General features: G+C 43.6%; 1 protein-coding gene across 1 annotated transcript; it reads right to left on the bottom strand.

The window, feature by feature from the left end:
- Nucleotides 1-3,243: 3,243 nt before the first annotated feature.
- LOC121270272 (gastrula zinc finger protein XlCGF8.2DB-like) lies at nucleotides 3,244-13,018 on the bottom strand. Its single transcript, XM_041175589.1, has 5 exons — nucleotides 12,928-13,018; nucleotides 11,226-11,339; nucleotides 8,251-9,275; nucleotides 5,606-5,727; nucleotides 3,244-3,307 (listed from the first exon to the last, which is right to left on the bottom strand). Exons 3-5 carry the CDS (start codon nucleotides 9,223-9,225, stop codon nucleotides 3,244-3,246), a joined length of 1,161 nt encoding a protein of 386 aa, XP_041031523.1. The 5' UTR covers nucleotides 9,226-9,275; nucleotides 11,226-11,339; nucleotides 12,928-13,018.
- Between the last annotated feature and the right edge of the window lie 1,908 nt (nucleotides 13,019-14,926).

Genomic DNA, 14,926 nt, shown 5'->3' with positions numbered 1-14,926 from the left:
CTCAAAATAAAAATAGCATTGGGAACTGTTTCTGCCAATGTTAATAAAGCTAAAAGTTTTGCCCAGTTATACAAGTTAATATTCTGGATAAAAGTCAAACCAGTAAGCTTTATGTAAAACAGACAATGTAACAAGTTATTTAATATTTCTATCACAAGTTAATTCTTTTTGAAGGGCTCTCTCTGTCCCATCTCCTCCATTGTCACCCCAAACAACAAGTATGAGGAGCTCATGAAGCTTCTTTGTTGCTGAGATTGAGACAATCCGATCAACTCTCTCTGCTGCTCCCCTCCTTTCCACTAGACCGTCTGACCAAACTTCCTTTAAAGATCTGACCAACTCTAGCCCAGAATTCACATCTTTCTTTAGTTTCTCTCTGATCTCCCCTTATCCTCTCAAGATCTCATCTTGTCCATGAGACCCACCTTCTGCTCTATTGACCCTATTCTGCTAAACTGCTGACCACTCAGAAGAGTTTTAAATGAGCATAAGTTTATGGAGGGTGGAAGATGGGACACCAGTCAGGAGAGCATTGGAATTGTCGAATCTGGAGGCATCAAAGACATGATTGAAGATTTCAACAGGAAATGAGCTGAGGAGGGATGAAGAAACTGATATTAGAGGTGGGAGGAGCTGATTTTAGTGATGGAATGGATAAGTTGTCCATAGCTCAGCCCTCAGCTGAGGGTCAAATAGGAAACTAAGGTTGCAATCGGTCAGCTTCAGCCCCAAACTTTGGTAAGGGAGGGGGATGGAGTCGGTGATGAGGGTAACAGTGTTAATGGCAGTGGGTGGGGGTTATGGGCCCATGTAATAAACCACCTCCTGGGCCACAGCTGTAGAGAGTTGAGCATTAATTCGTCTCTGTCCCATAGGACAACATCACAGAAATAGATCCAATCTCAATGTGGTGATAAAAATTTCTGTTCACCAATTGGTCTTTCAATTACATTGTTATAATCCATAATTTCCCATATGGCAGAATGTGACCCATCAATGGCTGCAGGAGCCCAGTGCGATTACTCAGCACTGGGTTGTACTCTGAGCATGTAGTGTACGAGTGGTGGGTGTGGAACATGCTGATCAGGAACAGGTAGGAGATGACGCTGAATTACAGAGAATATCGAGTCCAGAAACAGACCTTTCTGTTCAACTGATCTGTGCTGGTGTTTATATTTCACACAAGACAATTCCATTCCATCTACCTCAACACAGCTTTTTGGCTTATATTTCTTTATAGAAGTACCAGCACTGAAATAAATGTAAAATAATGTGAATGCTGGAAATCTGAAATAAAAACAGAAAGTTCTGGAAATCCTCAGCAGGTTTGGCAGCTTCTGTGAAGAGAGAGAAACATTTAACATTTCCAATCCAATCTGATTCTTCTTCATAACTGAGTATTTCCAGCATTCTAATTTCATTTTAAACACATAATTGATGTAAACTTTATTGTCCTTACAGGTATCTGGATGTAAATCTGATTTCAGACCTTCCTCTGAACAGTTTTCAAAGTGACTCCAGCTCACTGTCCATTCCTTCACTAAAGACCCGGATGGAAAACCCTCAGCACAAGATGGCGGCGGCCGGTTGCCCTGGTAACCCGGGCCTGTCACGGGGAGGAAGCCCCATCCGCATTCACCCGTTCCCTCACCAAGATGGCCGCCCATGTGTGCGGCCCCCTGAACAAGACTCTCCTTCCTCTGCCAAGATGGCGGCGGATGGTTAACGCCCTCCCCAGTGTGCAGGTGCAGTGAGGGTGAGCGCTCTGAGCATGCTCAGTGTTAGTCATGGTGACAGGAGGAGGAGGAGCGGATGGTTTAGGAGGCGGGAGGAGATTGTGAACACAGGGTAGGAATGGAAACCGCGGCTGGACTGGGAACTGGATCAACTAGGCCCAGGGGGAGGGAGCAATGGAGCCGGCGGCTGGACGGAGAGGATTTGGAAACACTTTGTGGATCCGCAAACCCTGAGGAATATTATCAGCTCCTGGTTTGCAGCTGCGGGGCTTCTCCCTCCCAGGACAGGCCCAGGTTAACAGCCGCCATCCTGGGTCAGCGAGTGGAGGATGGTTCACATCAGAGGATGGGGGAGGGGGGACAATAAATAAGAGGTTACACTTTGGGCTCAAAGCAATGAGGAATCTGATCTGTGTTTGGGAAACTGTTAACAAATGGCCCTTTGTAAAACATGATCTCCAGTTGTAGAATTTATTAAAAGGATACAGAGAATTATCCAACACTTTATTTGAATTTCAGCCCAGGGAGGAGGGAGAGTGTGTGGGACGGGGATTTACAGCTTTGGGGGAACAAGAGAGGAAAAAATATTCCATAGAAACTAAAATTAACTGTTCTGAATTTCTATGCTGTGCTTACAATGAGGACTTATGAAACCTCTGCTTACAGGGGCATCAGAAGGGAGAATTTATAGACTGGTAACTCAAACAACACATCACATCAAGATCTAACAGAGTCACTTAATTCATCACAAGCTGAATATCACCAGCCTTTGAATGTGGAAGGAGAAATGTTTGCCTATTCTGACTGTAGAAAAAAAAACACATCTATATGACTGGAAAAGCACCGAGACACACTCACACCGGTGAGAGTGTTCCAGTGCACTGACTGTGCAAAGAGCTTTAGCTAGTTATGCAACCTGAAAAAATTACAGCATTTACAGTGGGGAGAAACCGTACACGTGTCTGTGTGTTTGGACAAGGATCCAACCTGGAGAGACATAAGGACACCCACTCCACGGAGAAACCGTGGAAATGTGGGGACTGTGGAGCTGGATTCATTTCCCCATCCCAGATGGAAATTCATCGGCGTATTCTGGGGAGAGGCCATTCACCTGCATTGATTGTGGGAAGGGTTTCACGCAGTTATCAAATCTTCTGACACACCAGTGTGTTCACAGTGGCGTGAGGCCGTTCAGCTGTTCCGTGTGTGGGAAGGGATTCATGAGCTCATCTAACCTGGGGACCCACCAGCAGGTTCACACTGGGGAGAGGCCATTCACCTGCTCTGTGTGTGGAAAAGGCTTCACTCAGTCATCTGCTCTGCTGACACATCAACTTGTTCCCAGTGATCAGAGATTGTTTAAATGCTCTGACTGTGAGAAGAGTTTCAAAGGACCAATAAATTTGCTCAAACACCAGCGAGTTCACACTGGGGAGAGGCCGTTCACCTGCTGTGTGTGTGGGAAGAGATTCACTCGGTCACATAACCTGCACAGACACCAGCGAGTTCACACTGGGGAGAGGCCTTTCAACTGCCCCATCTGTGGAAAGAGTTTCACTTTTTCATCTAACCTGAAGAGACACCAGAAGTTTCACATATGACAACAGGGGTTGGATTCTGCTGTTATTGCAGCTGTGAATCACACCCAGGTTTGAACAAGATTCAATCTGATAGCTGGGGTTGGATTTTCACTTCCTGACAAGGGTGGGAACTGGGACTTGTGCGATTTGAAAATTACTTTCCTGGTCGGAGGCACTGGATCCGCTGCCTCTGAGACAGTTTGTGATTTTCAAAGCGTCAATTAACTCACCACCAATTAACCATCTGATTAACCACCAATGAACCAATTTAATCCCATTAAGGAGTTAAGGAGTCTGTCTTGAACAGAATGGGATTTTCAATCTTTTCTTCTGGATTCTAAATTGATTTATGAGGTACAGGTTGTTTGTAATAAATCCCCAATTGTGAATGAAATCATCAGGTTCTACAGGACTTAACCATCTGGCAGGACTGAACACTTTAAATGGTCATTTCAAAAGATTTATTAACCATTAAAAGGTGGAAAGGTAACAAGTTAGAAAGATTAAATCAAAGTTTCAATTAACAGTTAGAGGAGAATGAGAAGTCTGTTTAATTGTTAAAGTTAAACAACGTTGCTCGGTCGATCAGGCCGAAGATGTGAAGTGAGGATAACCCTCCATCATTCGATACACAGATAACATGCTAACAAAATGGCTTCTCGAAACCTTCATTTTTACACTTAAAAGATGTTGTAAGCCCTCCTTAGCCAAGTTGTTGGAAATGGCTAATCGGTCTACAATTTGTCAAGAATGTGACAAGAGCTAACTCCATTGGTTTTAGCTAATTTACCACATTGTCTTAAACTTAGGACAGTGCCTACCTTTAAGCTGTGTCTCTTATCTTGGTGTCTTTACAGGAGCCCATTCATTTAGACAGACTCAACAACCAAGGACAGTGTGTGTTCCTGATAGGGAGCGAGTCCAGGGCTGATCCCATTTCTTTCCCAGCTGTTACAGCACTTTAATTCTCTCATAAGAAATGCTAATGGAGAAATACAGAAACAACATAAAGCGACTTCTACTTAACCACCAATCATCTGTTGCTCATCAGTCACTGCTTCGTGATACTGTTTTGGGTTAGTTTGTTGTAAAAGCTTAACATCAAAATGGCTTCTCATCTCAGCGTTAGCAGAAAATTGTGTTTTGACCTTGTTAGCTTATTACAATGAATATGAAATGAAATGAACCTGAACGTGGTTGGGCTGCACTAAAATCTATTACCCAGGCTTACTTACAGGATGATGCCAGACATGTTAGTGCACAGCTGTTAGAGTTACTATGCGTCAAAAGGAAGTTAATTTTCTTTTTTTTTGTGTGTAAAATTTGTGGGGTAGACTTGTTCTGGTTTGAGCGCTGTACCTCAACTTGATGTCAGTGCGCGCTTGTGTTGTCTTTATTGTCCTGGTCATTTCATGAGCTGCCAGCTCCCCTCTGCAAAGCAGCAGCAAACCCCAAAATGGCTGCTGTCTGCATTTGCTGCTGGCGTCAGACAAGAAGCTCCCTCCCCCTGGAGGTACTTGGTGCCTTGGATTGGATGCTGAGCTCACCTCCTGCCAAAACAGCTCATTTACATTTAAAAATAGTGTCGCAAGAGCAATGCAGTTCAGGTGCACTGTCTGAACTTGGAATTAATCCAGTGTCAGGTTTCCAAACCTCTTTGAAAATCCAGCTCTTGGGAGTTTATTCCTCCTGATGTTAATAATCCCTGCAACAGGGCTGGAGTTTAATATTCTGGTTAAATGTCAAATAAGTCAACTTGGTGTCCAATACAGTGTGTGGAGTATTTGTTTTCTCCAGGTTAAGAGGAGACAAATTGAAATCCTGTTCTTGACTGTTCCATTTCTGGGCCTTTTCTGCACTGTTAAAGAAAGATTTGTATTTCTGCAGAGCCTTTAATGACATCAGGGATGTCCCAACGCATTTTACAGCCAATGAAATTCCTTTGAAGTGCAGTCAATGTTGTAATGTAGGAAATACAGCAGCTAATTTATGCACAGAAAGATCCCATAGACAAAAAAACTATAATACCCAATTGATCTGTTTGTGATGTTGATTGAGGGATAGATATTGACCAAGATTCTTGGTAGAAACCCCCAGCTTTTTGAAATAATATCAATGGATCTCTTATACCCATCCATTCTGTCTCAGTGCCGTCTCTGACAGTGCAGTGCTCCCTCAGTACTGCAGTGGAATGTCAGCCTAGATTTTATGCTCATCTTTCTGGATGTGGATTTGGACCCACAACCTCCTGACTCAGATATAAAAATGCAACACTGAGCCACAACTAACACATCATCACTCTGGATTATTTCAGTTCCCAGACCTTTGGTTACTCTCATGGACAAGTCCCAGCTGCCCATACCTTCCAAAGTGTCTCTCCTAGCCTTGGTAGCAAACATCATCTCACTTTTCTGAAAAGGAGGAAGAAAGAAAATGGGGAAGTAGAAACCAGTTAGTCTAACATCAATAATTGGCAAAGTGTAGGAATCTATCATGAGGATTGTGTTAACAGGGCATTTAGAAAATCATTAACTGATTAGGCAGAGCCAATATGGATTTATGAAAGGATTTATGGATTCATATTTGACAAATTTGTTCAGAGCTTTTTGAAAATGTAATAAGTAAGGAGGATAATGAGGGTATCAGTAGATGTTGTGTATTTGGATTTTCAAAAAGCATTTGATAAGGGGCCAAACAAGAGGTCATTACACACAATTCGGTCTGGTGTTTGGGGGTATCTCAGCATGGACTGAGGATTGGTTAATGGTCAGAAAACAGAGAGTAGGCTGTGATTAGCAGGTACACAAGGATTAGTAGTTGTGCCTCAGCTATTTACAATCGATATCAATGACTTAGATGAGGGGACTGAGTGTAATGTATCCAGGTTTTCTGATGATACAATGTTGGGTGGGAAAGTAAGTGCTGAGGAGGACACAGAGGCTGCAGAGGGATATAGACAGGTTGGGTAAGAACATGGCAGATGGAATACAACATGGTGAAATGTGAAGTTATCCACTTTGGTAGGAATAATAAAAAAAAGAATATTTTTCGAATGGTGAGAGACTGGGAAATATTTGCATTCAGAAGGACCAGGCTGTTCTTGTACATGAATCACAGAAACTTAACACGCAGGTACAGCAAGCAAATGGTAAATGGTCTGTTAGCTTTTATGACAAAGGAATTGGAGTATAAGTGTAAAGAAGTCTTACTACAATTACACAGAGCATTGGTGAGGCCTCACCTGCAGTACTGTGTGCGGGTTTAGTCTCCTTACCTAAAGAAAGACATACTTGACCTAGAGGGAGTGAAACAAATGTTCACCAGACTGGTTCCTGGGATGAGGCAATTGTCCCATGAGGAGAGATTGAGCAGATTAAGCCTATATTGAATGGAGTTTAGAAGAATGAGAGGTGATCTAACTGAAACATTCTTAAGGGGCCTGACAAAGTAGATGCTGAGAAAAAGTTTCCCATCTGGAGAATCTAGACATGGGGATTAGTCTCAGAATAAGGGGTCAACCATTCATGACTGAGATGAGGAGGAATTTCTTCATTCAGAGTTCAGTGATCCTTTGGAATTTTCTACCCCAGAGAGCCCTGGTTCTCAGTTATATTTAAGACAGAGGTCGATAGAGTTTTGGAATTTTCTATCCCAGAGAGCTGTGGTTCTGTTATATTTAAGACAGAGGTCGATAGGGTTTTGGAATTTTCTATCCCAAGGATCTGTGGTTCTCAGTTATATTTAAGACAGGGGTCAATAGAGTTTTGAAATTTTCTACCCCAAGGAGCTGTGGTTCTCAGTTATATTTAAGACAGAGGTCGATAGAGTTTTGGAATTTTCTAACCCAGGGAGCTGTGGTTCTCAATTATATTTAAAACAGAGGTCGATAGGTTTTTGGAATTTTCTATCCCAGGGAGCTGTGGTTCTCAATTATATTTGAAACAGAGGTCGATAGAGGTTTGGGGACAAGGGGAATTAAGGTTTGTGGGGAGTGTGGAGCTAAGGTAGAAGATCAGACATGATCGTATCAACTAGCAGAGCAGGCTTAATGGGCTGAATGGCCTTTCCTGCTCCTATTTCTTATGTTCATTAAACTTGAGTCTGGTTCCCCTCAAGCTGCTGAGTGAGTGAATTAAATCTTTCTTCACAAATCACCCGGATACCAGATTACAAGTCAGGCTATGAACATTATTTATTGTTTTCAAATCACAGTGAAATGTGGGCACACAGACCCTTTCTAAACGTGTCTAAATGTAATCAGAGTTATCCAGCAGTTCAGCACTAATGGGGAGAGTTATTTCACAAAACAAGGAACAAAGATTCCATAGGATATTCAGTGATTCACTGCAAATCAGCACAAATGGATGCTGAGTATTAACTACAGCAGGGAGCAGAATCTGAGGTTATAAATTGGTGAGTTTATTTTCAGAGTAATTCCTTCAATATCTGACAAATTAACAACTTTGCTCATCCTGTCTCACAAACAGCTGAGCCTACTTGTGATTACAAACATTCAGAGTTTACCAAGCCTCATCCTCGAGTTACAGAACAGACTTTCTCCGGTCAATATAGAGCTGCAGGATTGCACTGTGATCTGTTTATTGTTCATCTTTAGTTCAAGACAGTTTCTGAGTGATTTACATTGAAAACGAGGTTTGCAGACATGATAGTTTATTCACACATGACTGAGAGATGGTACAGGTACACACTAAGTCTAAACTGGGCAACTGACATTAGAGATCAACCCCAGCTGTCAGAATGGACATGGTTTAGTCCATGATGTGATTAACAGCAGCAACAACAGCAGAATCCAACCTCTGTAATCACTTGTGAATTCGCTGATGTTTCAGCAGGTTGGATGAACGAGTGAATCTCTTCTCACACACAGAGCAGGTGAACGGCCTCTCCCCAGTGTGAATTTGCTGATGTTTCACCAGGTCATTTCTGCTTTTAAAGCGCTTCTCACAGTCAGAACATTGAAAAGGTCTCATATCTGTGTGAACAAGGTAATGTGTAGTGAGATGAGATAAACGAGTGAATCCATTCCCACACTCAGAGCAGGTGAATGGTCTCTCCCCAGTGTGAACTCGCTGGTGTGCAGTGAGGTCGCCTGCACGCCTGAACCCAGTCCCGCAGTGAGAACACGTGAACGGTCTCATGTCAGTGTGAATACGTCGATGGGACGTCAGTTTCTCAGACCTTTTAAAGCACTTCCCACAATCTGGACATTTAAAAGGTCTCTCGTCTGAGTGAACATGCCAGTGCCTCAACAGATTGGATGATCGAGTGAATCCCTTCCCACACTTGGAGCAGCTGAACGGCCTCTCCCCGATGTGAGTGCATTGGTGTTTCAGCAGAGTGGAGGATCCCCTGAACCTCTTCCCACACTCAGAGCAGCTGAATGGCGTGGAACCGGTGTGAATGCACTGGTGTTCCATCAGTGAACGTGGGCTTTTAAAGCTCTTTTCACAGTTACAGCATTTAAACTCTCCCTCATCAGTGTGAACTCGTTGATGTGTCCACAGGACAGAAAAATGATTGAATTCCTGCCCACACACGGAGCAGGTGAACAACCTCTCCCTGGTGTGAACTCGCTGGTGTGTGGTGAGGTCACCCGATCGTCTGAAGCCAGTCCCGCAGTAAGAGCACCTGAATGGCCTCTCCCCAGTATGAACTCGTTGGTGTTGTAGCAGGTTGGATGACTGAGTGAATCCCTTCCCACACTCAGAGCAGATAAACGGCCGCTCCCCAGTGTGACTGCGCCGATGAGTTTCCAACTGAGATGAGTAATTGAACCCCTTCCCACAGTCCCCACATTTATAGGATTTCTCACCAGCGTGAACGGTGCTTTTTCCTTCCATGTTCCAAGGCTGATGACATTCCCGTCCTGATAAATTGAGAGACTCCATCAGATTCTGATGTGATGTTTGGTTTCAGTTTCCCGACTGCAAATCCTCCCCTGTGAAATTGATTTAAAACAGTTAAAAGGGAGTGAGAGAGAACCCACAAAAACACAAAGGCAGGTTGTGAAATTGAGCTGAATAAATCTGGTCATTTGTGGGGCCGGCACCACGGAAAAGTGACCATGAAAACTGCTGGATTGTCATAAAAACCCAACTGGTTCACTAATGTCCTTCAGGGAACGGAACATGCCAGCCGGTCTGGAGCTACACAAGAGCCTGGCCTCTATGGGAGGAGAAAGAGAGAGAGGTGGAGAAGGGGGCAACGGAGATGGACTTGATACATGAGAATTTTGACATCATGTCCCAAACCCAGCACCCCATCTTCTAGAAGAGCTAGAGCAGCTGGTGCATGGGAAAACCATCACGTCCAAGACACACCAGCACGTTCACACTGGGAAGAGGCTTTGTTTTGTAACCTTTATTCTTAAAAGAATGTATCTTTCTTTGGGCTATTCTCAAGGTTTTGCATGACGAAACTAAACAGAAATTTGCTTGTACTTCTTGCAATTTAGTTATTGTCTTCACTGCTCACAAAGTGATCTGCTCGACAATGAGGGTGATCACTTTTTGGAACAACCTCCATTTTGTCTGTGACCTTGACCTTGAGCTTCTGGTCATTTGTCATTTTAATTCTCCGCCCCACTCCCACTCTGACCTCTCTGTCCTTGGCCTCCTGAACTGTTTCAGTAAAGCTCAGTGGGAGCTCGAGGAACAGCAGCTCAAATTTTGATTTGGCACTTTACAACCTTCCAGACTCAATATCGAGTTCAGCAGTTTCTGCACCAACAGGATCGGGATTGTAAGGATTGGGAACTCTCTACATGAAGAGGTGCTGGAACCTGATTCTATGCTTAGACTCCGCTCACTCGTCCTAGATTCCCCAACCAGTGGAAATAGTTCCTCTCTATCCACCCTGACAATTACAATTAATATACTAAAAACTTTGATCAAATCACCTCTTAATCTTCTAAATTCAGGGATCACAATCCTCACAGTGAGTGGTGTGTTTTAGCAGAACGGATAGAGAGTCAATATATAATGAAAGGCACAGTTCTAAAGAGTGAGCAGGGACAGAGGGACCCGCGGGTTCATGTGCAGAGATCTTTGAAGGTGACAGGACATATTAAGAGAGTAGCTGGTTAAAATAAATTGGATCTTGAGCTACATGCCTAGTGGCGTTGAGTACACAAACAGGGAAGTTATGCTGAATCTTTATAAAGCTCTGGTTAGGCCACAATTCGAGAATTGCATCCAGTTCTGGTCACCTGACTTTAGGAAGGATGTGAAGGTCATTGAGAAAAGTGCAGAGGAGATTTACCAGAATGGTTCCTGCAAAGGAGGTTGAGGGGAGATTGATAGAGGTATACAAGATTATGACCGGTTTAGATAAGGTAGAGAAAGAAAGGCTATTCCCATCAGCTGATCATTCAAGGACTCATGGACACAGATTTAAGGATTTGGGTAAGAGATTGAGGGGCTTCTGAGAGAAAACATTTTTACACAGTAAGTGTAATGAACTGGAACTTGCTGCCTATGAGGGTGGTGGAAATGGACATGATGAATGATCTCAAAAGGAAATTGGATTGGCACTTGAGGGAAATAAACCTGCAAGGATACAGGGATAGAGCAGGGGAATGGGACTGACTGGATTGCAGTAGAGAGCTGGCATGGACTCAATGGGCCTAATGGCCTCCTCTGTGCCATAATAACTCTATGACTCTTTTGTGTAATCTCACCTTGTAATTTAAACGATCGAGTTCAGATATCACTCAGGTAAATGTGTTACACTCCCTCCAAGGCCATTCTGTCCTTCCTGTTGTTTGTTGCCCAGAACTGAACATAATTCTCCAGGTGTGCTCTAACAAGGGTTTGTGTGTCTCAGTACTTTTCCAGTCACATTGGTACCTGACATCTTCTCCCACAGAGAGAACAGATAAACCTTTTACCTTCCACATTCAGATGCTGTTGATATTCAGGTTCTGATGATGTGAGTGCCTGTCAGATCTTGATGTGATGTTTGGTTTGAGTTTCCTATTTGTCAATCCTTCACTTCCAGTACCCTGTAAGTTTACAGAAATCATCACTGTCAGTCCAGGATAGAAATTCACAGCATTCTCTCCTCTAGGGTTACAACTCTGATTAAATGTATCCCTGGAGGTTTAATCACATGACCTGCCCCCACACATCCAGCCTTTACACACTGCCTTCCGACACTAATTGGAAATCAACAAGTCTCATTATACAATTGGATGATGATTGACTGTCAGCCAAACAGCCTTTATCCCATTTTCAATATTTTTGTATCTGGTAAGGAGAAACGTTCAAAGAAAATTACAAAAAAATATATTTTTTAATGTCCTGATGATTTTTCTCCAGGGTTGCACACGGCAGTGTCCTGGGGATTCATCTTCAATTCCTGGAGACTCCAAGGAGGTTATGCTGAACTTATATAAGACACTAGTTAGACCTCAGCTGGAGTATTGTGTACAGCCGGGGGGGTGAAGGCAAGATGTTGTTGGTGGTGGCACCATGCTGGAGTTGGCTGAAATGGCGGAGGATGATCCTTTGAATGCAGAGGCTGGTGGGGTGATAAGTGAGGACAAGGGGGACCCTATCATGTTTCTGGGAGGGAGGAGAAGGCGTGAGGACGGATGCACGGGAGACGGGCCAGACACGGTTGAGGGCCCTGTCAACGACCGCGGGTGGAAAACCTTGGTTAAGGAAGAAGGAGGACATGTCAGAGGAACTGCTTTTGAAGGTAGCATCATCCTTACAGGAAGCGGGGTGTGAGGAGCTGTAGTTGAGGTAGCTGTGGGAGTCGATAGGCTTGTAATGGATATTGGTGGACAGTCTATCACCAGAAATTGAGACAGAGAGGTCAAGGAAGGGAAGGGAAGTGTCAGAGATGGACCATGTGAAAATGATGGAGGGGTGGAGATTGGAAGCAAAATTAATAAATTTTTCCAAGTCCCGACGAGAGCATGAAGCAGCACTGAAATAATCATCGATGTACCGGAGAAAGAGTTGTGGGAGGGGGCCAGAGTAGGACTGGAACAAGGAATGTTCCACATACCCCATAAAGAGACAGGCAATGGAGAACAAGACGGCAAAGATTTAAAGTGATTTGCAAAAAAAGGCAAATGTGATGTGAGAAAAAAGCTTTTTCACACAGTGAGTGGTTCGAGTCTGAAATGCATTGCCTGGAAGTGTGGTGGAGACAGCTTCAATCGAGGCATTCAAGAGGACATTGGATGATTATTTAAAGAGAAACAATATACGAGGGTATGGGGAAAAGGAGAATGGCACTGCTATAATGCTCATTTTGAGAGCCGGTACAGACATGATGGGCTGAATAGCCTCCTTTGTGCCGTAACAATTCTGTGAATCTGTGATGGGATGGCAGCCTTTCCTCTGCTCCTGGTCCAGGATCACCCCCAATAAATATGGCGGTCGCGTACACGCGTGCTGCACCTTGCCCCCCACAAAGATGGCGGCCGGCAAACCAGGCCTACAAGCGGGAGGAGTCCCATTGCTTATACTCCGTTCGGTGCCAAGGAGGGATCGATAAGTTTTTATTCCTGGTTTCAGGCCTGCACTGAGTACTTATGAAGCATCCCCGCCCACTTCGATGGTTCTAATCCTCCTCACCCAGCCACCGGCTCCATTACTCAATTGCACTCGATCACTTCCTATCCGTTCCTTGCAGCTCCAGTGATAGCCCACACTGCGCCTGCTCGGGTCGCAACAGAGCAGTGCGCTTGCGCAATAAGCCCCTGTAGTGAGGCTGGAGCACATTCATACTCTCAGCGAATGCTGGGTAAGATCCTCGCCAATAAAAGTTGATGGAACATAAAGTTGTGCGATTCGATTACGATTGGAGCCATTGGGCCACGATACCAATTTATTAAATTAATTGATGCAGCAACTAAAGACCACAGGCCCTCTGACATAGTTTTGTTCTGGGTGTGATTAAAAGCAGAACTAACCTACAGTCAGGTGTAAGCTCACCGGGGTCTCAGCAGGTGGGGTATAAAAGTGCTTTTTCCCCATAGACAGAATAATTAAACTGCCCCTCACCAACATGAAAGCACTGACAGTGGATCAAGTGCTTTTAGCTTTTAAAGCTGGAATGTTAACCAGTGGCTTCACTTAGCAAATCCCTTCACACACGGGAAGTGTCTGAGTGGCCTCCCTCTGGTGTGACTGTGCTGTTGTGTCAGTAAATGGGATGACTGAGTGAATCCATTTCTACGTTCATATGGCAAAGTATCTTTTCTCCACCGGGGGATTTTACCCATGAGTTTCCAGCTCAGACAGGAATCCTAAATGCTCCTAATAATGAGTTCCACGTTCTTAGTGTTCTCTAGTTAAAGAAAAGCAAAATACTGTGGATACATCAGATTTGAATTAACATTAGAAAATTCTAGAAATACTCTGTCGATCTGATAGCATCTGTGGAGAGAGAAACAGAGTTTACATTTCAGGCAGATGAGCTTTCATCAGAACTGCACAGACCTGAAATATTAACTCCCTTTCTCCTTCCACTGATATGCTGAATATTTCCAGCATTTTCTGTTTTTATCTCTGGTTACTCTAGAACTGTACTTAGATTCATCAGTGACAAACTGATTTTCATCTGTCTGTAACTGGAAACATCTCTCACTTGTTTACCCTATCAACCCCTTTCAAAATCTTAAATGTTCAGGTCATCCTTTACTCTCTTTTCCAGAGGAAAACATTTACAGCCTGTCCAATCTTTCTTGTTGGGTGTAACCTGACAGTTCTGGCATCATTCTAGTAATTTTTTCTTGCATCTTCTCCAGTTCTTCCAGATCCATTTTATATATAATCTGAGCAGTAAACTCACTATTGTCCCCAAATGCCTGGATGTTGCAGCATTTTAATCCTTAGCTGAATATAAGATGGGATGGAATGAGCAGATCCAACAAGCCAGCCTGTAATATTATGGTGCATCCACAAAGTTGCCTCTTCCCCTTACAGTGGGATGGTGGGCTGTTATACTCTTGATCCATCAGTTATGATATGAAGAATAACATGTCAGAGAAAGACAGGATTTCAGTGGGGTGACACAAGCCAGATGAAAGTTCAATTAATATGATTGCCAAGCAGTGCTAGGGGGCTCTTGCAAATCATGTGCACCTTCTCTATGCATTTTCCAGATTAAAAATGAATTGAATCTATCACTCTCCACTTTGAGTATATTCAACATGCAAATCCATGAAGATTTGGATACTCGGGGAATCAATAGATTTGGGGTTAGGGTCGGAAAGTGGGGCTAAGGTTAATCATTTAATGGTTCAGAGGCTTAAGGGGCCGTATGGTCTACACCTGCTTCTATTTCTTGTGTTCTTATGAACATCATTGTGAATCATTTCTATGCAAACACAGCAGATGCAGCATCCACACTTTCACCTCCCACTTCTTACATTCCAGGACCCCAAACACACTTTCCAAGTGGCACAGTGATTTATTGTGTCTTCTTGCAATTTAGTATTGTGTTACCTGCTTATAATGCGGTTTCCTCTACACTGAGGAGACTAAGTCTGATTGGGTGATTGCTTTGTGGAACATCACCAGTCGGTGAGTCTGTGAGCTTCCGGTCATTTACTATTTTAATTCTCCATCT

This window comes from Carcharodon carcharias, chromosome 27 (assembly GCF_017639515.1).
Source record: "Carcharodon carcharias isolate sCarCar2 chromosome 27, sCarCar2.pri, whole genome shotgun sequence".
Classification (NCBI taxonomy): Eukaryota; Metazoa; Chordata; class Chondrichthyes; order Lamniformes; family Lamnidae; genus Carcharodon; species Carcharodon carcharias.
The sequence above is the reverse complement of the archived record's forward strand: the minus strand, read 5'-3'. Positions and strand labels throughout refer to the sequence as shown.